We start from the raw sequence: 27446 nt of genomic DNA, 5'->3' as shown, positions 1-27446 counted from the left end.
ATCAATGGTTAAAAATCGTGTGAAAATTATTTTATAAAATATTTAAGCACTAATGATGACAGAGTAATAATTTAAAAGAAAAATTATATATTTGGGCTGTTCGCAAGATCCAAAGCGAAAAGTCCAAGAAAACTATCAAACGATAAAATGTGTAAAATAGATGATATCAATTTTTTTCAAAAACAAATAATTATACTCCTCTCACAATGCATTTCACCCTATACAAACAATTTTAGTCGCTATCACTAGATAAAGAGAAAAACACGTCATTTTAAATATTCAATTTAGTTAATCAATACAAAATCTTATCTCAGCGTTTCACAAATCATATCTAATTCCATTCGAAACAATAACTGAAGCGAAGAAAAATAAACTCATTGAAATCTATGCCAAAAGAAGATGGACGTGTCAATGTAACTTTTTAAGATTCTCTTAAACTCTTCAAAGAAATTGACAGTAAAGATATACACATAAAGTTGATATTTGTGGACCCATTTCCAGAAATATTTTAAAAACTTATTCCACTCTTTTTCACTTACCAGTTTTAATTTTTTAGTTTAACCAAAATTAATTTAGCCGTTAATTTTTTTAATTAGTTTTCAGTACTATTTTATAGCTCATTTTGGCAAACCAAAATAATAAATAGTTTAAAGCTGTTTTATAACATGTAATTATACTAACATATAACTGATAAATTAATGGGAGATAAATAATGCATAAATTTATTTATTAAATAGGTAGTATTTAATAAAATTACAGTTGAATTAATTTATAAATAGGATTTAATATAAAATAATATATATGTTTTTTTAATTGAAAATAATAAATATTAAATAGAGAAAAATTATAAATTACTTATACCAACTTAACAAAATAAATTATAAATTAGTAAATATAAATTATATATTTAAATTTTAAATCTTTTCTAAATTTAAAACTATATAATTTGTATAAGTCATAACTATTGAATATGAGAATCTCGATTTCGCAAAAATATCACAATTATATCTCGAAGTTATCAATTTAACCGAAGTATCAACACGTCATAAAGAAACAAAATATATACGGAAAAAAAATCAGAAATTATTAAATAAAAATTTAAAAAACACATTTTTAGAAATGGAGATTTAAAAGTTAACTTTGGACAAAACAATTATATCTTAATATTCTTTTTATTTTTATATATAAACCATAGAGAATCTAACTTTAATGTGACAAACCAGAACATACACAACATGAACAAGAATAATAACTCATCTTCCCAATCTTCCTCCATGGTAGTACAAGTAATTCATAAATTCATGAATTCAATTTTTCATTTTTGTTTCATTATGCAAAATTGCTTATTTTTAGTTAGTTGAATTGAAATTTTTATCTATTATTTGCAGGGTAATCCAAAAAAATCTAGTATCATAGTTTGTGGTGCAAAAATGATGAAGCCCAACACCAATAATCAAACCAAATTGGTTGATTTTGGTGAAGGCATTGTTCAAAATCCAACCTTGAAATCCATTGGTGTTGCTGTTCAGGATTCATTCAACAAAGAGAGGGTGGTTTTAGGGAACCCTTCAACAACTCCAGATGAAGGTAAAAAAGTACCATTTTTGCATGCTTTTCAAAATTAGTTAATTTTTTATTTTTCATGTAAAAATATTTATTAGTTAAGAATTCAGAAAGATAGTTACAAGTTTGATATTGTTATTATTATTGTTATTAGGTGTGAAGAAAGGAAATGGTAAATCAAAGTTGTATGAGATCTGTGCTGCAAATCATTGGAAGCCTCCTGTGTTTGAATGCTGTAAAGAGGAAGGACCATGTCATTGCAGAATGTAAGTCTTCTTGAAAATGAATGATTTGATTTTCTGAATAATTGGAAAATAATGTGTTGATAATCATGGAAATGAAGTTTGATATAAGTTCCACATTTTGGCCCTCTTTACAACTTAATTTGCAGTTTTTTTAGTATAAGTGCTTATCATATAAACTCTTTATGTATAATATATTTCTATAACAAAAATATAAAATAAAGTCAAACTGTTTTTTCGTATTAGTTATACCGATACGCTCTTTAGCACCGACACTTCTGAAAAAATGTGTGTCAATGTCTGTGTCGGTGTACTAAAACAACACCGACACTTGTGATTACATTCAATTTATTCATTTTTTTTCAAACTATTATCGGTGTCTACGTGTTAGTGTTGGTATCGTGTCAGGTGTCCGTGCCTGTGTCCGTGCTTGCTTCATAGGTTATAAGTTGTTTTCAATCATAAGGTGAGGTTATGAAAATAAGTTGAAAACAGTTTATCAGATATGTTATAAGTTACTTTCTTAAGTTCTTCCAAACAGTTCACACGTGTTTATGCCAGTAGACAGAGCCGTCTCAAATTTTTGGAAGCCCTGTGTTGGTTAGTCGCGACTTAATCATGACAAAACAAATAGAGACCTTATTAAACTACTATGTGTCAATATTTTGGAGCCCTATTTAGCCACAACTAAATTGTAAAAAATCTGGGCTCTGTGTGGTAGCCCGCCGTGCATACCCTCAAAGACAGCCCTACCACTAGATAAACTCAAATTAGTCGGGTTCAAACAGGTCTTTTGTGTGTTGGCAGTTGCAAGCTCATATAAATCAGAATCAGTATAGCAAATAAGTGACTAATTCATGTTTTTCACAGGTTCACATTCAAGGTTACTATTGAGATAGTGACAAGTAAAGCATCTAAAAACATAGAGAGAACTGAAGCATCGAAAAGCATTGTAGAGGTTTACGGTGCTCCTCATCAAAAGAAGAAAATGGCTGCAGACGATGCAGCCGAGGGTGCATTATGGTACTTAAAGCATATAGGTTTTGTTTTGAAGAACAAATAAATAAAGTACAAATTATTGAATATCATCAACAGCCAAGACTTCTGCTTCCACAAAGTTTTTTCATTCTTCGGTTATGCTATCTAGACTCGGTTGCCAGTAATCAGAAGACCATGCTCTCTTAGGCGAGCCTCTTTTTCCTGCTAAATCTGTCTTCCTCTTCCTGTTTAGTGTATTGTTAGCATGAAGGTTAGTGCTGCTCGGCGATGTTCTTGTTTCCTTTGTCGCGTCACTGGCTTTTGCTTTAGCTACTCCCCCGTTCAATATGCGTGCAATGAAATTATCATATGATGAACCGCCGTTCTTCTCATTTACATCATTACTTTGATTTGTAACATCTGATCTTGTTTCTGATATCTTGCTCTCGTTCATTGAATGCTGCTTGTGATGATTAGATTTCTTTGTAACACTCTTTTTCTTGAAGATACAACAACCAGAGATCATACCGTCGTCTTCATTCGCTTTGTAGGATTGTATGCTTCTAGTTTCATCGAGCAAAGTACCGATTGTAATTTCGCGAGCAGGAGAAGGAGAGTTTCTTGGAGAAAGACCTTGAAGCTTTCTTATAGTACTTATCGGCACTACATAGTACTTTTGTCCAAGCATGAGCACTGTGTCTGGTTCAACAACTGCCCATGGTTGCTGAAACACAAACGGATGCGCAACGTAGCATCTCGGGTTGCGGCACATAATCTCAGCTGCAGTCACAGGTCTGTCATGGAGCTCAACACGACCGCCGGGATGGACAATCCGGAGAAGCACGTTCTTTGAATTATTGGTACAAATCCAACTAGAAGATGGCATGGTTTCGATGTATCTAGGGAGGAGGAAGAGGTTAAAGCGGGAACATGCTTCTGTTACATCATTGGGAAGGTTTGGAGAGTATAAGTAGCTTATGAGTTCAATAGAATAAAACAAAACTACAAGATTTGTGGTTTACATTGTCATCATAAAAAAATAATCTTCTTGGTCTTGGCTGTTTCTGATATCTTCATTGATACTATCGTAGCATTTGTTTGCATGTTTCTCTCTTGTTTTCATTTACTGTGCCTTTGTCTCCTACTTAGATGCTGCCACTCATTTACCTCATCATATTACCTATATTGGTTACTTGGATGAGATGGTAAAAAATCTCTTTCTGCTTAACCAGAGGTTTTGGGTTTGAACTCAGTCTTCGGGCACGCAAAAGTGTTAAATTTTCTTCAGGGAGAGTTTTGTTGTCCATTGTGGTCCTTTCCGGCTTGAGAGATTAATCACTATAGCTGCGCGCAAAAGATATCCAGATTCTACCCGAAAAAAGATGAATAATGATATAATGAAAGAAGTGAAATAGGCATCGTCTAACATCTTAGTGCGTGTTTAGAATCACGGTGAGTTTGGAAAATTCAGTAAACCAGCATGATTTTGATAAAAGAAGGACTTTGAAGCTTCAACAAAACCATGGTGTAACACTAAACTAACCATGATCCTAAACTAGCACTTAATGATGGAGATGACTAAATTTTGATTTTCATTACAAACCATACAATCTATTTCAAATAGTATACATTTTAAATTTTAGTCAAAATAGTATCACAAGAAAACTAATTTCTAGATAATTCATTCTAGAAGCTATAAAGCATATGCTTAAGCTAAGTAACAAGTTTGTTCTTGTGAAGTGAGTAAATTTCCTTGAACTTGATGGACATAAAAAACAATGAAACACTAATTCAACATTCCAAATCGTGAACCACAAGAAATTCTGCATGTACTTGAGAAAGCAATGTTTGGATAATATTCCTCTGTTGTCTAATTGATTCTTGTTGTTTTCCTTAAGTTAAACTTGAAAACACATTTTCTAATCTCTATTGACCATGCTTAATTACATTACATATAAGAAAAAACAATAGAAAAACCATCTGAAAACACAGTTTTCTATAATCATTGAAAATTCTCCGAGCCGATTGGTTCTGTAACTCTGAGTGAGCCTCCAAGCTCTAAGGGTACCAAAGGAATGAGAGAGTGCAAGACATCTGTTATAAGTGGTCTGTAACTTGGTTCTGCTTGCACACATAGCACAGCCACTGCAGCGACCTGTAGAATATTAAGACGGATTAAGAAGCATTTATAAGTTACGACTTCTGATTAAGCATTAAAACATGTGATGACACTGATTCTATTCAATGAACCTGATATAGATGCTTCAAATCCATTGTGTTTTGGATAACAGGATCCAGAATACTCGGAAGCTTTGATCTGTCGGTTAGCTGAGGCATGGCCTGCATATTGAATTTCAAACTCTTAACCATTTAAGTACATTGGAACTTAAGTTTTCAATCAAATTCTCCATTACATACCCATGAAACCAAAGATTGATATTGGTCTGAAGACATGTTCTCCATCGGTTTTCTTCCGGTAAGAAGTTCTAGAAGTACAACCCCGAAAGCATAGACATCGCTCTTATCAGTTAGTTTGCCTGAAAAACTTACCATTGTTAGCTCCCCTATTAAAAGCTCAAATCAGTTTTAAGATTTATCACAATTGAAGAACTAGTAGTAATGTATACCGTGTGATATGTACTCGGGTGCCACATAGCCTAAAGTTCCCGACATTTTCATGTTCTTGTGTTGCACACCAGAAGCTACAGCGAGTCCAAAATCTGATAGCTGAATCACAAAACTCAGTATAAATGCAAATATAAGTAGTAATTAACAACATGTAAGCTTATTAATTCGTTGTACGGTCAAACCTTGGCATTAAAATCAGAATCCAGAAGAATATTGGAAGATTTTAAGTCTCTATGAACCACAGGAGGATTGGAGTTTTCGTGGAGATATTCTAATGCTCTAGCAGAAGAAATATGTATCAGTCATCATAGATAAAACTAATGGTATACTAATCATAACTAGTTTTAACTTTAGCACTGTAAGTGTCAAAAACTCACCTAGCAACATCAATTGCGATTCTTAACCGGATATACCAAGTTAAAGACGATCCGCGAGTAGGACCTACAATTGGTAACACCAATGAAAAAATGGTTAGATTCTCAAAATGGGATACTTTTCGCGTTTTTCTGAGTCAATATCGATGAAAAGTGTACCATGCAATTGAGTTTCCAGAGAACCACTTTCCATGAACTCGTAAACAAGAAACCTCGATTCACCGTGAATACAATAGCCTAGGAGTTTTATGATATTCTGATGCCGAATCTTGCTCAACAAACTCACTTCATTCTGCAATTCAGTGCAATAACTAAAGGCAAATTCAGTATGACCGAAAAATAGTACACATTGAAATCTAATTATAAAGGATCATCGATCACCTCAAATTCTCTATCCGCATCACTGTCTGCTTTCTTCACAGCAGCCTTAAAATGTTCATCGAAACGAGCTCTGTAAACAATTCTAGAACCACTCTCTCCCATAATATTATCTCTGGAAAAGTTGTTTGTTGCACCTTCTAACAATTGAAAGTCGAAAATAGCAATCGAACTCTGCTTATCAGCCATTCTCGAGTAGTTAAGTTTCGCACTAACAGAACTTAAGTTTTCCTTTTCCCTTTTTGCAGCCTCTACAAATTCAAAATCATATAAATGAGAAACAAAAAAGAAACTTTCTATGCTTCCATCACCTCAGCTTGGTAAAAAAAAGACGAGTCACCGATTTCAATAATCGCAGAAATTGAAAATCTTCTATTATTGTACATCTTTACAGACTAAATTGATCCACGCATATAAATTTCAGGGATCATTTCAAAACATCGAAAATTTTTAAGAATAAAAATCGACTAACACCTACAATTTCATGAACTAATTAGTGATTCAATAAAAAAAACAAGATCAAGATAAAAGTTTCATCAGAGAGAATAGAAACCATAATAATACCTATGGTTCCTCGGCTTTTACTTGCGGAGATTGTTAACTTTTTATGTCGCCGGAAGAAGAAAAACAATAAGAAGATGAAGATTCCAGCAAGAAGAGCAGAACAAGCAATCAATGCTAGTAGAATTCTCTTATTCAAATTCTGGTGATGCACAATTCTAACATCTTGATTTCCTGTATCATTCATTGTAAAAACAATAAATTAACTCATTAGTCTCGTTAAACTAGCTCAGTTGATAGCTACGCAGAAACATCAGATACATTAACTCATTAAGCACCGTAATCTGAATCAACCTATAAATAAAATTCACATAAAATAAAAATGCTGATGATATTTTCATCTTTCAGGCAATGAAACTTCATGATTCATCATTGATTACATTAGTTGCTATGAGATCTTAAAAATTTAAGACTAGTTCATGATTTTCTAGAATCAATGAAAATTTATCATAACAGTGAGTTATAGTTTACCTGGAGATTGAGCTTGAGGTTGAGATTGAGCATTAGCATTGAGAATTATTGAGCAAACAGAAATGGTAATGAAGAGAGTAAGAAAATTCATTATGAATAAGTTGTTTGTTTGTAGAGAAGCTTCTTTTCTATTCTTGTTAAAATTTTGAATTGAGTTTTGGAAGTGATTCTGTATGCAGAAATAGACAAAAGCTTTCTTTCATTGAAACCGATAAAGTGCTTTTTTTAATAATCCATTTGATGGATGATGATGATAAGTTGGTTTCATTCATGAGTGTAATAAAGAGAGTAAAATTAAGGGACCACATTTCCCTCCATTCATATTTCTACTTATTCACACAATAAATATATTTATAGTCGTTCGATCCAGATCAATCGAGATCAGATGATTCATATTTTAAATCATATATTTTTTAATTTAAGAAAAAGGTTAAATTAAAATTAAAAAACCTAAATTTGGAGAGACAATATGGAACATAAAGACACGTGGCAGTTATTGAGAGGTGAGAGAGAGTTAGGAAGTTATTGTGTGAGGGACCAGATTGCAAATGAAATGCATACCATGTTAATGTGGGGCATGATCATTCATTGATACTACACCAATAACAACTTTAATGTGCTTTGCCTTTTCTCTTTTCCAACTTATTGAAAAGAGGTGTGCTATATTTACACTCAAAAGTATCTACACGGCTTTTGTGATTTTTACTTTTTTTTTTTTTTTCAAATTAATTGAGAGTTGTCAATAGCTCAATGCTACTTATTCATTCACGGTCCCCTTGCTTATTAAATTGGTGGTTGATGAATCACATTTGAGTCGCTATAAAACTACCAAGACAAAGCAAATTTGATATCAGATCTTGCGACTGATCAATTAGACCGCCTACTAGCAAAAAGTTTATATGAACTAATTCAATAGTAATTATTAATATCTAATAGAATTCGAACCAGAGACTTTGACATGCTCTCAGGTACCAATGTGAAAATTATGGACATTTGATTAATCAACTAACATTAACAAAGAGGTTGGGATGTAATCCATGTAGGTAACCGGACATGATTTGTTTACACTTTACATTATGATTGTCGCAATCTCACATGTACTTGTCACTAAACAATCCAACTCAACCTACAGATGAAGAAATTAAAAAAACAGCAACAATATTGTGAGTGAACGTATAGGGAAATACAATAAGTAATAGAAAGTGCCTCATAACTATAGTCATGCAATACATATTGTATGATTTTACTTTTGTCTAGAAACTATGATGATAAGGTTGGAGAAAACTTTACATAATGCGTGACAAAAATCACATAGGTCACGTGAATTTGTTATAATACACATATACCAGAAAATCAAAAAGAATAGAAAATATAGAGAGAGAAAAAGAGAGGGATAGAGAAAGAGAGAGAAGAGAAAAAGTTGGAGAAAATAACAAAGTGGCAGGTGGAGATTCAATTTGCGCCGTTGTACACGCAGGTCATAATGCTTATGTATTTAAGATGTTGAATGTACTATCCTTATGTAAATCAAATGATTAATTGATCAAAAATATCATATATTAATCACGTACTAGTAGAGTAGTAGTAGTGATTTCAAAGTCTATTTGAGTAAAAATAAATAAATCACACATATTGTCTTCTTGCGAAAACTTATTTGCGGTCAAATTTGACTATTTGAAAAACGGAAAATTCTTAGGTGGACACATACTTAAGAAATTGTTTTACACACAACTAATTACAGAATTTTAATTAATTAAAAAAATAAATACTGATTTTTCTCTCTCCTTCATAATCTCAACCACCCCATAAATCCAATTAAAACCAAAATTAAAATTAAAATAAATTTAAAAAAGACTCTTTCTTATTGGTTGTGCCTAAGAATGTGGATTTAGGGTCGTGTCCATGCAAGAATTGTTCTTCAAACATCTAGTTATGTCAGGCGCAAGCGAAAGCTCTGGAGTCAACAGTAAAAAAACGAAGAGGTGGTAGAAAACAAAGAGGTGGTAGAAAACGAAGATGAAGAAGACAACGTTGAACCCTAATCTGAGGAAAGTGAAATTGCCACATAAAATATGTTAAAGAAATAAATATGACACGTATGTATTATATTCTTTGCCACATCAGCTAAAAATCACATGTCATCCACTAAAATCCACTTAAGGTTTAAAAAGAGGGAATCTGGAAATTACAGGGATGGAATCTAAACTTTTTTTTTACAGGGTTGTTTTTCGGATTTCCCCCAAATGGCAGGGGGCAAAATAGCGTTTAACCCTTTTAAAAATAACTAATAAGATATTATAGGTTGGATTTTCAAAATATATATGTTCAAGAAGTCTCATATAATCGTTTATCTTTGTAAAAGAAGAGGGTAGTCAAATGCTATATATATAATTCAAGTATTTTTTTCTATAAGATCAGTCAAAAACATTTTAAATTTGTATTTGACTTTCTTTGTTCTCTTATTCTCTTGTATTAGAGTTTATGCTTTTGCATTAGAGTGTTGTGAGATGTAATTAAATATTTGTTTAGGAGGGTGTGGGTGTACTGTGGGCCTGGAGTATTTGAGGGTGTATTATGTGTTGTAACAATTTTCACATAAGGTTATTCTCTGGTTGTCTATTGACAACTATCGTGTTTTTTTCTCCTGTTTTGGAATTTTCACGTTAATCTCTCGTTTGTTATTTTGTTCCTCTTTTTTCTCTATGTTTGTTATTTTTTCCAACAACTGGTATTAGAGCTTTTGGTTCGATCCAGGATAAGTGTTCTTAGTATGCTCTGTGGTTGCAGCTTTGCCTGATCTTCCACATTAGAAAAGAATGATACTATTGTGAAAGAGTTGTTGAGCTGCAGTCACATGTTCTGTCGTGTAATTTGGATTAGAGAAAATTGATGGAAGAATTGTTTTGACTTGTGGAAAGTTCAAGTCAAAGATGCGTTGATAAAATCAAGATTACACAAGGTGAAAGATTATGTCGGTGGTTGAAGAACTTCCTACCAATAAGGTAGTTGCACCATAAAGTTTCAACCTGGTTTTCGACATGTGAAAATTCTTGAAGTGATTTAATTTCAAGTGAAGTATACTCTTCTTTAGGTGGAGTATGATAGTTTTTAAAACTATGATTGTCGGTGAACACAATGTGAAAATTCTTGGAGTTGTGTAGCTTCAAGTGATTATACTCTTTATGGTGGAGTATGATTGTCGGGGAAGACAATGAAAGTTTACGTATAATTTTCAATTAAGATGGAGATTGTTGAGTTTGGTTGAAAATATATATGTTGAAGAAGTCTCACATCGCTTATCTTTGTGAAGGAAGAGGGAGTCCAATGCTATATATAGGATTCAATTATTTCTTTACAAGATGTACCAGTCAAAAACACTTTAAGCTTGTATTTGACTTTCTTTGTTCTCTTATGCTCTTGTATTAGAGTGTTGTGAGATGTAGTTAAATATTTATTTTGGAGGGTGTGAGTGTATTTGAGGGTATATCATGTGTTGTAACAATTTTTATATAGTGTTATTCTCTGATTGTCTATTGACAATGATCATGGTTTTTTCTTCGGTTTTGGAGTTTTCACGTTAATACCTTGTTTGTTATTTTGTTTCTCTTTTTTATCTATGTTTGGTATTTTTTTCCAACAATTATATTAAATTAAAATTTTATATTAAAATTAAAATTTAATTATTATTTTTAATTAAAGTTGTGATTGATTATTTATAAAAATTACTTGTTATGTTATTTTCTATCTAATTTTCTTTTAATAGTTTAAGAAATTTTAAACATAAGTTACTAGTTTAAGAATTTTTAAACATGATTTCTTTTATTGTAGTTGTTAATATAGTTCAGCCCAAATGTGTTTTTATCATCTTTTATGTTTTGTGTTAATAATTTTTTTCTTTTTAGTTTTTTGAGTTTCAAATTATTCCTAATGATTATTACTAATGTTTGCAACATTAAAAAAAGTAGAAAATTTTTTTTAAAGCAAAATATAAAACATCTGTTTGATACCTTAAAATATTTTGTTTGAAATTCAAAAAAACAAAAATAACTACTAAAACATTATTAAATGAAAAATATATATAAAATAAAAGATGTATTTAGCATATAATTTATTAGAGGAAGGATAAAATATGACTAATTCTTATTTTACCCTTGAAATCTTTCAGAAATTCTTTGTTTTGATAAAAATATTCTTTAAATTTTAAAATGTAGAGCATGACTAATTCTTTTTTTTTTATCCATTTTAAGACACTAATTTCTTCTTCTTTCCTTCACATCAACATTTGTACTCTTCAATTTTAAAATATGAAATTGATTGCATTGTCTAATTTTGGATCAAATTTTGCTCGAATTATTATGTATGTACTTATTTTGAAACATATTAGTATATGTGTGTCTGATTATTTAATTGAATGCGTGCTTTTTTTCTTATGGATTACTGATTAAGCTCGAAATGTACAATTTAGGAACACACTACGACATCATTTCTGATTATAGAATTTGAACGCGCTGACAAAACCACATTCAGATTCTATAATTAGAACCATGACAAACTACAATATTGATTTGAATTTCTATGATATTTTATAGTCAAATTAACTAATTAGTTTTTTCATTTGATAGGAATGTACATGAACAATATGCTAATGACAAGGAAATAGAGACTTAGCTACTGCTCTTATTAGGCAGGAATGTACACGTAAAATACATGGGAATATAACTGAACCATCTGGGCCACAATCTCAAGCTTGGAAGACGGAGGTTAGGTTGCATAAGGTGCGGGAGGACGAGGTATATCCACGAGGCTCGTATGACACATTTGTATTGTATTTTTTACATGAAATATGTGTTTTGAAATATTTGGGAAGGAGAAGTATGATACATACTTTATAGTTTATTTTATGTTCTTATTTTATATTATTTCTAATTTTTTATTTTTTACTATTGTGATGGATTGTTGAAAAGACTAGGGCATCAGAGACTTGGCCAATAATTATTATCTCATGGGGCCGTAGACGGGGGAATTAATGTCCACGCTCTTTTAGGAGATTCTGAAGGAAACCAATAACTCTATTCGTATAAAGAGAGGGGTCAATAGTTCCCATGTGACCTAGTAGGATGTTTTCCTTTTAGGATAATTTGGTTATGAATTAGGTTCTATTTTGTGTATGGAGTTTTCACATATTCTTATTGATATGTTACATTATATGTTATTTTGGATATTTTTGGTTAAATTATTATTTTTAGAAGCCCTTTCATGTTATAGAATATATTGGTGCAATTTTGTTATTATCAATAACTTGGACTCTGATGTTGCAAACAATAATTTCAAATTGTAGAACTCAAATTCATTATGACATGTGTGATTTGGATTCAAATTCTATAATATGAATACAATCTAAGTTTTTTGTTTGTGCATGTTTTAGATTCTATATTTCAAAAGTTGTCAAGCCATTAGATTTTAATGTGTGGTCTAGATTGCATCGAAAATCAACGTGGTATAAAAAAATATTTTTGGCTCATTTGTAGTTCATATCAAATAAAAAATAAATTCTCCCTACCCATATCATGAATTCTAACCTAGTTGTAGTTTACTACAAAAAAGAGACTCATACCCATTTGTTTATGATCAATGTCGATGTTAGAATGTCTAATATAAAGAACCAAATGGGCCAAATGAATCTCCATCTCAAACAATGAAACACAATATATGTAGTTAGTTTTAAGTAACATCATATTTGTGGTCTCCATCGTGGCGACGAAGGTTAAAGTCTCTTTAGTCACGCGAATATTTATTGAGTTCCATGATCTTTTATTCCTTTCCATTTTTTTATGGTAATGTATTTTATTTGTAACTAATATATGGTTAGGCCCCGGTGAACAAGTCACTCATGTTCCTGTTACCTTTCAGCCCTAACTTATCACGGGAAATGTAATTCGTCTTTAACCTCTTTTCAAAGATCATTCACTTTAACCTATCGTTCGATCACACACCTTCAACCATAACCTTTGTAAAGAGCTTAAATATATTCTCACATGGTTTCTTTCTTCTTCTGTTGGATTCCATTGGGGACGACCATCAGCTTAGTTTGTCATTTTCAGGGCGTATATTGACTCATTAAAGAGTCGTATAATTTTTTCAAGGAGTCGATATAATCAAATCATATTATATATAATCAAATATTAAAATGCAAGGCAAAAGGTTTTGACATCCAATAAAGCAAATCAGATATTCTGTTAGCTCTTCAGCTTTAAAACAAATTCTTTAGAGAATTCAATCTTTAATGTGCTACTTGATCCACAAAACAAATATTCTGGAACAATAGAAACAAATCTTTCAAAAATAGAAACAACGCAGGCTACAATGTCGCAGCAACATGTCGCAACATATTGTCCTACATCTTACTGAACTTATTGTTTTACCAAAATATAGTAAACAAACCAAAACATAAGAGGAAGAACTATACATAAATCACCTAACTCCGACAGTGGAGGTCGATGGTGATGATGCACAAGTTTTTCATCTTAGAGCATGCAGTGGTGGAACTAGAAAATATATATTAAGGGGGCCATACTATGACAACAAGCTGCACGTTATTTACGGTAATTCATTTGCACCTTTAGTGTTACTAATATTTCATAACCCTTGTGCTACGCCATTACTAATTTATTTGCACCTTTAGCACTTTCCACACATCTTCGGCCTGTCATATCCGGATGACTATTCTGAGGATTTTCCACGTGCTTGCGCATTCGTCCAGCTTCGAAGGAATCAGGCGACTAATTCATTAAAATTGTTTCTTAATATATGCTACACACCGTACAAAGACCACTGTCAAACCCGTCCCTTGGATGATATAGTCTTCTACTCTTGATGGTTGACTTGTTGGGTCACTCTTGATTTATTTACATATGTCTGAACGAGTTATGAGCCAGTTCAGGTTTCAATAAGGTATTCCAAGAGACCCCTTCGTGTCTTCTCCTCCCGCTATCGGCCTCAGAGATTTTAATGCGATGTATGATCATTTCTATAATTATTTGGTACCAAAGGAAACACAAAGTGTACCATCTCCTCAACCATGGAGTAGTACATTTAGCTACGTTCAATGGTATTTTAGAGTGTCACATCCTTACATGACACCAGATGCTCGGGAAGATCCACCTAGGGCAGTTCATCAGAAGATATTAGAGGAGGAGCAAGCTAGAGCAGATTACGTCGTTCATATTTTACCTGCATGTTAGCGTAATATGACTATTGTGAAAGTGAATATATATATATATATATATATATATATAGAGAGAGAGAGAGAGAGAGAGAGAGAGAGAGAGAGATCAGAGGAAAGTTTTCAGAAGGTACTACTGTGAGGACTATTATAGAGGTCATTCTATTCGAGTCACAAATCACATTGTAGTATAGGATTCAGAGAAGAAACCAAGGGATTAAATATATCCATTAGTTCATTTTTATTTTTATTTTAATAATATTTATATTATGGTTTGTAATTTGTCAAAAATGATACTTTGATTATGGATTTTAATTGAAGTTATATATGACATTTTATTTATATTACATCAGTGTATGATTTAATTGATAACCAATTAATTTTGATAATAAATTTAGTTTAAATAACCTAAAATATAAGATTTTTTAAAAAATGTCAAATTTATAATCAATTTATTACCCCAAGGTTATTACGAAGTATATTTCTGTATTATTCACTGAGTTATGCAATAAACATACTACTGTAAGTTTAAAATGTATTTAAAATTATTACGGAATATAAGCTCACCCTTTTATAATTACCGAGATATATTTTAAACTATTTTTTTTAATAACATAAGGTGGGTGACTCATTTACGAACGAGTTGGTGTATTTTAGGTGCATACAAAAATATATTTTTAAATTTAAAAAATATTATATTTAATAGTGACTCTTCTAGGTGGGCATACAACTTCTAAGTGGGCTATATCTTCGGCCCATTCTACCAATCTAGTACTAAATTTCTTGAATATTGCTTAATTTGCCGTCTAAAAATACCGTATTTAACCAAAAACACGCTGTTTATTTGATCTGAAGATGTATACGTAGTTTGACAGATGTATATCCTATTTGATCTGAATATTATTGGATACACCTTTATGTAGTTTGACAGATGTATGTGTAAGAGCAGAGCCGTTTTAAGTTTTTAGAAGCTCTATGTAGGTTAACTATAGTTTATTTATAGAAAAACAAGTACATACTATATTTAATCACGATTTAACTTGACAAATAATTTTTGAGGCTTTATTTATCTATAGCTTAACTCTGAAAAATTTCAGGCCCATGCACTAGCTGTCCTAGCACACCCTAAAAAACGGTCCTGTGTAAAAATATTGGATTGAGAGATTTCCAATTTCATATTCATATGCGTTCAAACATGGTAGGATTAGACTTATAGTGTAGAATGGCAGTGACTAAGTGAGAAAATTATTCTAGGTAGTACTAGTAGGTACAGTACCACCGATTCTTTGCACAAGTGAAATGGTCAAAATGGCACGTCTAACTAGGTATAAATTTATGTCTTCCTTCCATTAATACACTCACCTATATCTTCAACTATGAATGAAGATCTTCTTAGCGCTCAACAACTCAAAATTGATGGTGGTGGGTGGGTGGTTGATGGCAGATACATACAAGCATACCAATACGTTTCTATTGAAATGCGTGATTCTTGATACCCATTTCTCTTTGCATTTACACCCTCTTTCCACACGCAAACACTAATACTCAATCTATTTATCAATGAAAAAAAATTCGTTTAAATAGTAAATGACTAAATGTAGTAATAAGACTATTAATCACTAAAAAATAATAAGATTATTCATCCCTATACTACAAAGTGATTATCATCACTTTAAACTCACATATAACTTTGAGATTTTGATTCGAATTGATATCAGATAATAAGGTTTCAATTGATTTTTGTAAGTTTTTTTAATAACTAATTTGTATCTAGCGACTTTTGAACCTGAGACTTCGAGAGATGCACACTTTCAAGACCCAAGCGTTTCACCGCTAGATCACACACGCACCTTTGATTTTTATAAGTTGAACAATGATTTACGGGCTCATTTTACATTTTTATTAATAATTCTATTTCTTAAAATACTCATCATGTAAACTTGTTTCAAGAGAATTAGCAATTAATTGAAAAGTTATTTAAATTAGTTGACAAAATAATTATAGAATAATAAAATTAAATCTAATAAAATTATTTAACTTTTATTGATATTATTATAAGTTATTTTATAAAAAAAATTGTATTAATTTGTATATATATTGCTTTACAATATCAATAAATCTTTAATAATATTTTTTATACTCTTAATATTACTATATCTTTCTCTTATTTTTTAAGTTCATTTTTTCAATATTAAATAATTTTATAAAATGTATTTTAATTCTATTTCTGATGCAAAATTAATTACCCTTTTAACATATGTAAAAAGTCAAAAATAACTCACCAAATTTTTTTTTTTAAAAAAACAGAGAGATTATTTAACACTATCAAACACATAAATTGTACGTATGTTGTTTATATTTGAGATGGAACAAGTATATATATATATAGAACCTTTTTGTTTGACTAGATAAACTAAGTTAAAATGAAAACACTAGTTTTAACCCTTCTAACACTTGTTCTCCTCTTTCAGTACTCTCTTACTGAAAGTACAACACATGCTCCTCATCAACATCAACACAAACACAAAAACAAAGAAGAAGAATTGCGAGTTCAGAGAAGAGGGAGAGGAAGAAGAAGCTCAAGGTGCGACCCATTTTACCAATATCTATATGGAAAATGTGGACAATGGCCATTCCCAACTTTTCCTTGGATAATTCCACCTCCCTTTCATTACTTTCCTCACCCTCCACCATTAGTTCCATCACCGCCTTTGATAATCCCACCGCCAATGCCGCCTTTGATTTCTTCTCCTCCACCTCCTCAACCATGGTGGTACACACCATCACCACCACCTCCTGATCCTATACCATGGTATAATACAGCTCCACCACCGCCACCTCCGGAGCCTGTACCATGGTATATTACTGCTCCACCACCGCCACCTCCAGAGCCTATACCATGGTATATTACAGCTCCACCACCGCCTCAGCCTTAGCTTCCGCTACTACCACACCTCCAGAATCAAAATAAATGTGTGCGAAAAGAGAGAAAAGGAAGATAAGAAATTATGTGAGATAGTGATGTAGAGAAATTTTGTAGAAGAGGATGCAAATCTCACTAGTAGTTTTGTTGTCACTATTCTAGTTTCAGTTACAAAGAGTGTTCTTCACCTTGTTTTATCACTAATTTTACTTTATGTATCCTTTCAATTTAATTTTAATTAAGCCATTAGTTTTGTTTTAATTTGGAAAAACTGCATGTATTATACATAAACCGGCTATATTTGCACTTAAAATACTCAACTGTCACTAATATAGATGATGTACACAATGAAAGTTTAACCTAATTTGTACCACTTAACTGCTTAATGTACTTATTTAAAATCTAATCAATAAGTTCAATCACTTGTTTAAGTAATTTCTTTATCAAACGTTACTACGATAACCCGAGATCACCTAAAAAAAAATTATGAATTTATATATATGTGTATTAAAATTTTATATTAACATAACTCATCTTGATAATCTTAGTTTGAAAAGTGAGAAGTGAGAATATGACTAGAGAAAATGTATTTTTAGAGGCCTTTGGTTGTAGAGTTTAAGAAACCTTTAGAGATAATAACTCTTCCTGTTGATTAGGAGAGACTGTTGACTACCTACTTTTTTAGGAAGTTGGGGTATGACCCTTTCTCATATTCTCATATGACTAGTGAGAAGGTAACAGGGGTATGACCCTTTCTCATATTCTCATATGACTAGAGAGAAGGTAACAGTAATATACACGTCCTCGGTCCCAAAGGCTAGCCCCGATGCTCTATGAGGATGTCACCCCGGCTACGTCATACAATACAGAGACCCAAGAGCCGCCCTTGTTTTTGGACTCTCACAAATATAACACTACACAATCTCTCAAACACGAGGACTTATACAGAGCGAAGTATTTTAAGACTTCTTTCGGACAGATTCAGTCTTTTGAGGCGAGTCCCTATGCTGAAGGAGGTCTTTTAATGGGAGGCGAGTCCCTCAGCTAAAGGCGGTATTCTTAATGGGAGGTGAGTCCTCATAATAGGGGGTAAGTCACCACTTCTTGCCAGATGTTCCTAGGTAAACAAACGTTGGTTGAAAAAGTCAAATTTTATTTGTTTGGTTAAAGACGTCGGAATGCCCGTCAATTATGAAAGCTTGAGGGTTTAACGAAGAAGGCATGGATAGCATTTAATGCAACAAATGATGATTTTCTTGGGAAATCCAAATTAATCCATTTCCCTTACATTTCTTTTCTAGGTGTAAAGACTTTTCCACTCCTCACAGTATTTACTCCCATGAGTAAATGCATTACTTGCATGTTTGGACTTCTACATAAGAGTTGACTCATTATTTGAGGAGATCTCTTTTTCTTCTTCCTTTAGATTCTCTTGCTTCCCTGGGAAAAATGTATCGGTCTAGAACAAAGCTTTGAAGGAAGAAAAAAAAGGAAAGGTCGTGGTGTTCATTTATTTCCCATAACATAAATGTTGTCATTCGCGTCCCTTTTTCCCTCAACCTCTCACCTGGAGTTAATGAGTCGGAGGAACGCCAAACAAATTCATGTTCGGGGCATAACGTCTATGTATTTTGTCCCTAACATGATAAGAAGTTTTAGTGAGTGTAGAACCTTCTTTACACTTGACTCTTTGATAATGGCAACCAAATTGAACATAACTCAAGCCTCATATCAAAGTAAACTCAAGCAGCTGTCTACAAGATAGAAACATTTGACTAGACTTGAAGAATTTGAAAGTTTGCATAAATGCGTCTGAGTGAATTTATTATAAATGAATTAGGGCTTTCTTATTAGGTATATGGCTACAAACACATACACATAAAAAAGTTTCAAACTTCTTTTCTAAAAAAAAATTCAAAAATGTCTTGAAGTCGTCATAGATGATTTGGGAGCTGTTAGAAAAATTGTGACCAAGTTTTTACACTTGCCAATCGATTGGGACTATGTATTTTTATTTTTTACTGAACCTCTATAATTTCTAGTGTTCTTTTCTCTTCCCTTAAACTTCTTATTTCCGCATTATATCTTCTGTAATTTTACTTTTCGCTGCATAATTATAAAACTTTTCTAAAATGTTTTGAAACTCTGATTTTAATCCAATTTTTTTTTCAAACTTAAGTTTTTCTGAAACCCATAATTCAATCCCCCTCTTGTGTGCGAAGTAACGTATTAAACAAGTAGCATAAGAGCCTAAGTAATGTTTTAGGACTAATCGTCTCAAGAGGAAGATGACTTCCAGCAAGAAATGTTTTCTAAACATACCATCACTTTTAAAGTATTAGATTTGATATATCGCAAGCTAGGTTTAGAATATTTATTCAAAGTATAAATCATGAATTATGAGAAACTATAATCAATGGTACTGTACATATTAGGAATATTTAGGCCGATCAGGAAAGCCAATACCAAACAGAAGGATATGACTGATCTTAAAGAGTACCAGTTCGGTAAGGATTTGCAACCCGGCGTGGATTCTCAATCCGGTTTGGGATCCTTAGTCGGTCAAGACAGTTACCACAGGTCGGTGGACATAGACATAAACGAGCTCGGAGTCTTCCAACCCGGGACACCTGTAACTGTCATCCGCACATCAATGGTCTCTGCCGTTATGGAAGTTACAACTCTTTAAGAGTCAAACGATGGAAGTTACGTCAGTTCACTCATTATGGAGGGAATCTAAAGTTCCTCCATTAATGAGGGTGATTATGGCTCCAACAACTATAAATAGGGCTTCCAACCGAGGGATAAGTAAGGCGCATTTTATCTTGAGCTCGCATCAACTGTGCTGCTCAAATCCCTAAAGCTAAACACCACAAACTCCTGTGAGGCCTCGCCGGAATCTTCTTCCGGGAGGCAATCAAAAGTGTTCTACATGAACATGTACGTTTATCCCTACCTACTAATTAAATGAAAAAGTAGTAGAGAAACCTGATTCCTTTTGGACATAAGAGCAAAAGAGAAAGTTTGAGATATATTTCAAAACCAAGAGCCTTATATTAAGGTCTATAGATGAAAGTAAATTCTTCTATGTTCACCATTTCCAAACCGCTTAGGAATGTAGGATAGTATTGAGATGGTATATAGAGTTTCCCTACGTATCGAACAAGAGGAAATGAACACACGAGGCGAAAAAGATACCACCTTTATATGTTTTTCAAAATTTAAAAATATTAAAAGTTATATTGGAATGTTTGTCACTAACCAAATTCTAAGAGTTAAGAATTGGAGGTTTAATCCAACTCTTAAATCAAAAGATAAGAGTCTTCAAGAATTTAAGGAAAAATCAAGAAAGAAGGAGATCATAGATAAATTGAACAAACTAGTTCAATTACTCAAAGATGAATAAAAAATCAAAGAATCATTAACTTCATCATACTCTTATCATACAACTATGGTGGAATCCTTCGAAAGAATATAATCAATAGTTGAACGATCTTATGAAGATTCAACATCAAATAAAGGAACATTGTTTTTGAAAATTTGTGAAAATGAAGATGTATCCTCAAAATTCAAAAGAAGAAAAGGAGGAGAGACATCAACCTCGGGGAGAAATATAAAAAGACCTTTTTCTAACGAAGAAGATGAGGTTTACTTAAAGGCATCCTATGAGGAAGATACTGTTAAAGTAACTAAACCATCTTACAAACAATAATTTAGAATTCCTTCTCAGTTAGAGAAAGAAAATGATAAACTTTGGAAACACAACTTAGGTCTTAAAGAGTCTTTAATATCTCTTAAAGAAATCAATAAATCATTCAAGATAGACATAACTAAGATCAGAAATTCAATAGAAATATGTGAGAGTTGTGTCTCTCTGATAAAGGAAGTAAATAATTTGCATGAAACTCTAGGAAAGTTAACCCAATGTAAATAAAAGCTTGACTTAATCCTATCGAGTCAAAGATCTTACTTAAACAAAAATGGACTAGGATTTAAAAAGGGTAAAGGTATAGATCACAAGAAAATAATCGTCCAATTTACAAATGTACACACTGCAAAAGAATAGGCCATTTAGAGCCTTTTTTTTTTCTTTGACAAATTAAAAATATCTAAAGGTAATAACCTTAGATTTTCTAGAACTAATGAACCTATGTTGAAGAAGATTTGGGCATCAAAGGTGAAACCTTTTTAATTTAACAATTTTAGTGATTTTTTTTACCTCTATAAGCAAACTTAATTCACTTTAGAACATACTAAGCTCAAAGTGAAACCCTAACTTCTCTCGCTTTATCTAAATCTCTCAAAAATCTATCAGAACTTTACAAAACTCCAATGTAACTTCTCCAACTAGAATGAATCAAGGAAAGGTGTCACGAAACTAGTAGATAGCTCATATCTTTGTCTTCATTTTCTATAAATATTTTCAAAAAAAGGTACGTATGTGAAATCAAACAATTCAAAAACTTGAGGGGTCAAAACAACAATTAAGCCTAATATAAATAGATAGATATGAATTTTTGAAATTTTTGTTAGTAAATTTTATTTTAAAAATAGTATAAAAAGTATATTACTTAGTAGTATAATATAGTTTAGTAAAAAAAATTAGTTTAGTAATATATTTTAATATTATTTTGAAAAATATTATTTAAGAAACCTTATATATTATAGAGAAAAATGTATCATTTTATTTAGAGAAAATATATAATTTAGAGAAAGTATATATTTTAGAGAAATTATATTATGTTATTTAGGGAAAGTATATATTTAAGAGAAAGTATATTATTTTATTAGTGTATATTTATTTAGAAAAATATATATGTTTTATTAGAATAAGTATAACCTGTAAAATAAAAGTCAATTAGTCAAGGGCTAAACCCCTCACAAATTTTAAAACGTAGATTTCTTTGTCAGGGGTTAAGCCACTAGCAAAATACTAACAAAATGTGTCACCTAGTCTGTTCCTACACCTGCATGTCTGTAGTAGGAAAAATAGGAATTGCAATTTGCCAAGGGTAAGCCCCGAGCAAAATAGCGAGGTGACAGGTCCCTCGCAAATAATTTGCGACGACCTATTTAGCTAAGGGACATGTCCCCTCGCAAATTTCTGTTTTGTGAGGGGTATTTTGCATTTGTAAGGGCTTTAACCTCTGGCTAAACAGGATTTTTCTTGTAGTGTATAACTCAATTTGTCATATTATTAATTTCTAAATCATATTGAAAGATTATGTGTTTAGTGAGAAGTTGGTGAAATAAGCATTTCACATAAGTTATAATAAACTCAAGTGAACATATTACCATAGTTGGAACGTATAATTGTAGTGAAAAATTGTACGCTAAGTCTTTCACTACAGTTGGAACATACAACACAGGTGAAATATTGAAAAATATTTCAAAATGATGGCGTTGTGTATCAAACACCTAACCTCCACCTTTTACTACGATTGGTTTCTATAACCATAGTGATATGTTACGTGCTACAGTGTTTTTACCACGCCTACCATCCCGTGATAATAAAGATTACACATACTACCACACCATTCATTACCGCGGGCCACCATTAATGATGGAATATTCCTCCCAACCATGGTAAAATGTTTTTTTTGTAGTAGTGTTATATATCTATTTACTAACAATTATATCTGGAATAGTTACATATTTTTGTTATGTGGAAATGCAAGTCAAACCATCCTCAAAGCTTGTATGTTTAGTTGAGTAAGAGTCATGACCTTTAGCTTCAGCAAGTCAGACCCTCTTCCAAGCTTCCACACTTGGTTTAGCGAGAGTTAATGGTTAATGACACCACATCGACCTCATACCAAGGACTACTCCTTAGATCGAAGAAAAGAACATTTACATTTTGGTTGATGACTTGTTCCGATAGATGATAGGATGTCGATAAAGCCAGTGACACGATGAAAATCATGATCAAACTCTAACCTTAAAAAGTCAAAATTCGTCTATTACGCCAACTAATAGACAAACCACATCAAAGCAAAAAATACTATGTTCACAAGACATCTTTGTCCTTGAACCAACCATTAATATAACAAATTCAATGGGCAGTGATCCATACAAAGGGTCCCTAATATGAAAAAATGTTGGATTCACACCATCACTTGACTCCACTTGCAATTTGTGGCCCTAATGAGATGTCGGACTTAAACCATTACCTGACTTGGTCAACCTACTGCTTGAAGGGCTATTGTTCCTATATGTGATTGATTGATCCAAGCCCAATATCTCTACTTCAAGGCTATATAAATTTAACATTGCCAACACTTTACACATTGTAATCCTAAAATAATTTAGGACAACTAACTAACATGTTCACTATTCTCTCTAGATTCCTTACGCTTTGTCTATGAGTTTGGAGAAGAGAAGGCTTTCGAAAATGAGTTTTAAAAAAAAATTGACATTTTAAAAAAAAATTATTTTGTATAGAACCATAAAATAGTTTTTATGATTACTGTATTTTTAATTTTCAGATTACTATAACAACATAAAAGTTATTTGAAAAATGTATGTAAGCCCTCCAAAATCCTCAAAAAACCTCATTCAATCCAAATTTTGAATTCTCCCAAATTAAAAGTTTTTGGTGTAATAAGAAAAAACAAATCCTCAAAAACTCTCGATCAAAATCGTTTTACTCGATCCTTTCTATTTTTTGGAAGATGCTTGTTGCCCCCATTTTGATGATTTTTTTTTTTTGTTTACTTTGTAACTCTCACTAGATGTTGTTTTTCTCTTCTTTATTAAAAGCAAATTCATCTTTAAAAGTACAATTCAAATTCTATATTTTGGCCATCATTTTGGAATTTTAAAGACACAAATTATATTTGGTCAAAAAATATTGAATTCTCATCACACTAAACACTAGATACTTGTTTAAAACTCAAATCTAATTGAAAAACTTTAAAACAAAAGAAAATCTAATTGAAAAACTTAAAAATCAAAAGAAAAAGATTAGTGTAGAGTAAGGGGAAGGGGGTGTTAGAGATACAGAAATTCAAATTTATATTCAAATTTTAGGTGATTACCGGAACTTGTTTCCCTCGAACAGCAAGGGTTAACATAAAAACATAAATGAAATAGTTACATAAGAACTCACTAAACAAGAACCAAAATTCTTGAACTACTTGAAGAACACATGAGTACATTTCTGGATTTGCAGTATAAACTTCATAATATAAGGTGATCAAGAAGAAGTAGGGTAGCCATAAAGAATATTGAAAAATGTAAAAAACAATAAAAAATGGAACTAAAAATGAAGTGTTTGGAGTTCTTGACTGCCACTACACCTTCATGAATAAACACCACACTTAGTTTTGACTAGGTGAGGAAACTGAATGATTTAGCGTCTACACTTACATTAGAAAAACCTAAATAGTTAGATTAATATGTTTTACCATAAACTATACCGCATAATCTGCAACCCGAATTCAACCACCAAGATTTGGCCGTCCTTAAATCCTCTTCGACCTACAAGTTTAGGTCTGGGAGAACAAATTTAGGTTCTTGCTTACAAATCTCAGAGGTTGCAGCTGTATTAGAATTATGTCGTGAATCGAAATCAAGCTGTTACAAAAGATGGAAACGTATTAGATTTAAATATAATGCACCATATTAGATCCAAAGGAATGCAGCAAAAAGAGAATAAGAGAGGTTTACCTTCATTCTCTTCAATCTTTCATTTGTGGCTTTCTCTTTTTCTACATTGAGACGCAAAGAAGCCAGTTCCTGTTGAGAAATGCAAGCAATATAAGTTGATAAACAAATCTTAACAAATGCAACATTGTCATTTGAATTGTTGAGACAGGACATATGAACCGATCCTATTGATGAAAACAACTACGCATCGTACATACATTTTTCAAGTTTATCCTTTCTTTCAACAACAAAGTCTCTTCCTCTTTTAGTTCAGCTAAAGTCTGCAAATACAATAATCATAGTCAAGATGTGTTAAACATGTAACTAAAAACAAAAGGGAAAAACATTAACAGTTTACAAAACTTAAGTGTTGTTGTAAATTTAAGAGTTATGAAATGTCACAATCATATACTCACCTTTTTTCTTTTAGAATTTTTGGTTGTAACTGCTTCCTTCTGATTAGCGCCCTAAACATATCAAAGATCTTTATAAGGCAAAAGTTTTAATACAAAACAGAAACAAAAGTTGAGGATAACACATGATTCTCTTATGCTTTTCTAGAAAAATAATATATATCTATTCACAAGATGTAGATTAGAAATTATTGAAATATGTGTTTGAAAAATAGATGGAGTGATAATAAAGAATGATAACTAAGTAGATAGATAGGCTTCATCAACCCATTGATTTGGTGAGAAATTAAGGTGGTCCCTATTGGTGGCATTAACAAGGACCCTCCCTCTCTTTTATTTCCAACTTCCTTGTCTTTTTCAAGACGTTGTTACTTAGCATATTCCTTCCATTTTTTTTCTATTTATTTTGGACTCTTTTTTTGACTTTAGGCATATATCATAAAAGAAATGTGTATCTTTATGCCACGTGACAAACAACACACAGCTAGGATTAGTCAACAATTACTATTAAATTTTTTTAATATGCTAATCTTACTTAATTAATACTAATTTTTTTTCTCCACAAATACTAGAGAAATTGCAATTGCAAATGCAAATGCTAACCACCAAAAAAGTGCACAACCACTTCACCAAACTAAACAACAGGAATAAGTTATTTGCCACGAAAACACGCCACCCAAAAACTACTATGTAGAATCGTGGCACCATTAATTTTACTAGATTACCCTTATATGTGAATCTATCGCATCCCACTAACCAATGGTGACAAACCGAACCCATTTCAGTTTAGCCCCACAACACAAATAACAAATTCAGTTCAAACTTGAAGCTTCCTTCCGACAAGACCGGAACAGAAGAGACAAAAATGCCCCCAAGCAAAGGACTTTTTCGTCATTGAATAAAAAGTATGACACGTAGTTCTGAGGTAAAAACGTGAATCAATCCTCTGACTTCAATTCATTCCTTGTTGAGACTTGAATCCGAAGTCACACCTTTTCCCTGAATTTATTAAATAAAATACTCTTTTTCTTACAACTATTAAATAAATAATTTAAATAAATAAAAAAGTTCATGTTGAAATGAAAGTTGCACTTTGTTAACGTGACAGCGCTTATAGTTACCGACAACCGGACGACACAGCGGTTACAGTTACCGACAACCGGAGGAGAGGCGCCGGTATTACGAGGGTAGAATCGTAAATTCAATGGAGGTGAAAAAAGTGGCATTTTGGTCTATTCAAGATTGAAAAAGAAACTGTCACACTTCTTACATGTCTACGACTACAACAGTTTCTTCAACTCACAGATACGAGTTAAGACTTCGCCGGAGAATTTGCAAACGTGAAAATGAAAGAGAAGATAAATCATGAATCATGAATGGAGTAAGAGTTACCGAAACCGGACCTTAGATCTTGATGTTTTGGTGAGTTTTGTTGGGAGGCTGGATTCATCGCTGGCTGAGGTGGCGGCGCTCCATGTAAGCGGGGTGGTGGGGCTTGCTCTTGTGAAGTCAGGTTTTGATGGGAGTTTTGGAGTGGACCTTGAGCGGGGTTGGCGGACGGTCCAGTGAAGATGAAGTGGCGGTGGCGGTCGTTGAGGGAGGTTGAAACGGAGGAGAGTGTCGGCGACGATGGAATCGTCGGCCAAGGCTAAGTTGACCCAGTCACGGTCGCACATCTGGTGAGGTGTGTTTGGTGGAAGGTTTGATTTGAGGTTGGTTTTATGTCTATGAATTTTATGATGAGATGAATGTGTTGTTTTATGTTGTGGTGCGTGGAGGAGTCAAGAGAGAGAGGATGTTATGTTTGTTTTGTTTTGTTTTGTTTTGAGAGAGAAAAAACACCGAAACCTCTCTCAGTTGTTTCTTTCTTTATGTGTAAGAGAGATTATTCCACCTGGTCCCACCTCTTTCTGCACGTGGCAAACCCAATCCTTTCTTTTCTTCTATTCTATTGTTTTTGTTCTTATTTTGCTTCAGGTTTAACAGTTTGAATGCTACAGAATCCTTATAACAAAAATAAAGAATCAATATTAGAAAACAACAATT

The 27446-nt window shown here is 32.4% G+C and overlaps 4 protein-coding genes across 8 annotated transcripts; 2 read left to right on the top strand and 2 right to left on the bottom strand.

Annotated features, from left to right (window-relative positions):
- Positions 1 to 1192: 1192 nt before the first annotated feature.
- LOC131654078 (ribonuclease 3-like protein 1) lies at positions 1193 to 3886 on the top strand. 5 transcript variants are annotated; one of them, XR_009299219.1, is made up of 5 exons: positions 1202 to 1286; positions 1389 to 1587; positions 1718 to 1829; positions 2676 to 3054; positions 3335 to 3886. XR_009299219.1 is itself a non-coding variant. In XM_058924492.1 (4 exons), exons 1-4 carry the CDS (start codon positions 1236 to 1238, stop codon positions 2866 to 2868), a joined length of 546 nt encoding a protein of 181 aa, XP_058780475.1. In that variant the 5' UTR covers positions 1193 to 1235; the 3' UTR covers positions 2869 to 3886. The 5 variants fall into 5 exon arrangements, 2 of the variants coding, with proteins under 2 accessions (XP_058780475.1, XP_058780474.1); XR_009299217.1 differs by having other exon boundaries at positions 3290 to 3886; XR_009299218.1 differs by having other exon boundaries at positions 3261 to 3886.
- Positions 3887 to 4508: 622 nt separating this feature from the next.
- LOC131654077 (probable receptor-like protein kinase At1g80640) lies at positions 4509 to 7482 on the bottom strand. The gene is made up of 10 exons (XM_058924490.1): positions 7196 to 7482; positions 6728 to 6898; positions 6167 to 6414; positions 5945 to 6077; positions 5789 to 5852; positions 5594 to 5690; positions 5411 to 5510; positions 5202 to 5320; positions 5034 to 5123; positions 4509 to 4938 (listed from the first exon to the last, which is right to left on the bottom strand). Exons 1-10 carry the CDS (start codon positions 7284 to 7286, stop codon positions 4786 to 4788), a joined length of 1266 nt encoding a protein of 421 aa, XP_058780473.1. The 5' UTR covers positions 7287 to 7482; the 3' UTR covers positions 4509 to 4785.
- A 9358-nt stretch (positions 7483 to 16840) lies between these two features.
- LOC131651487 (extensin-like) lies at positions 16841 to 17353 on the top strand. The gene has a single exon (XM_058921148.1). The coding sequence runs from the start codon at positions 16841 to 16843 to the stop codon at positions 17351 to 17353; it is 513 nt and encodes a 170-aa protein (XP_058777131.1).
- A 6962-nt stretch (positions 17354 to 24315) lies between these two features.
- Positions 24316 to 27246, bottom strand: LOC131648368 (uncharacterized). The gene is made up of 5 exons (XM_058918132.1): positions 26804 to 27246; positions 25404 to 25454; positions 25206 to 25268; positions 25009 to 25077; positions 24316 to 24915 (listed from the first exon to the last, which is right to left on the bottom strand). Exons 1-5 carry the CDS (start codon positions 27074 to 27076, stop codon positions 24820 to 24822), a joined length of 552 nt encoding a protein of 183 aa, XP_058774115.1. The 5' UTR covers positions 27077 to 27246; the 3' UTR covers positions 24316 to 24819.
- Positions 27247 to 27446: the final 200 nt, after the last annotated feature.

Source organism: Vicia villosa, linkage group LG2 (assembly GCF_029867415.1).
Source record: "Vicia villosa cultivar HV-30 ecotype Madison, WI linkage group LG2, Vvil1.0, whole genome shotgun sequence".
Taxonomy (NCBI): domain Eukaryota; kingdom Viridiplantae; phylum Streptophyta; class Magnoliopsida; order Fabales; family Fabaceae; genus Vicia; species Vicia villosa.
This window is presented reverse-complemented; position numbering and strand designations above follow the sequence as displayed.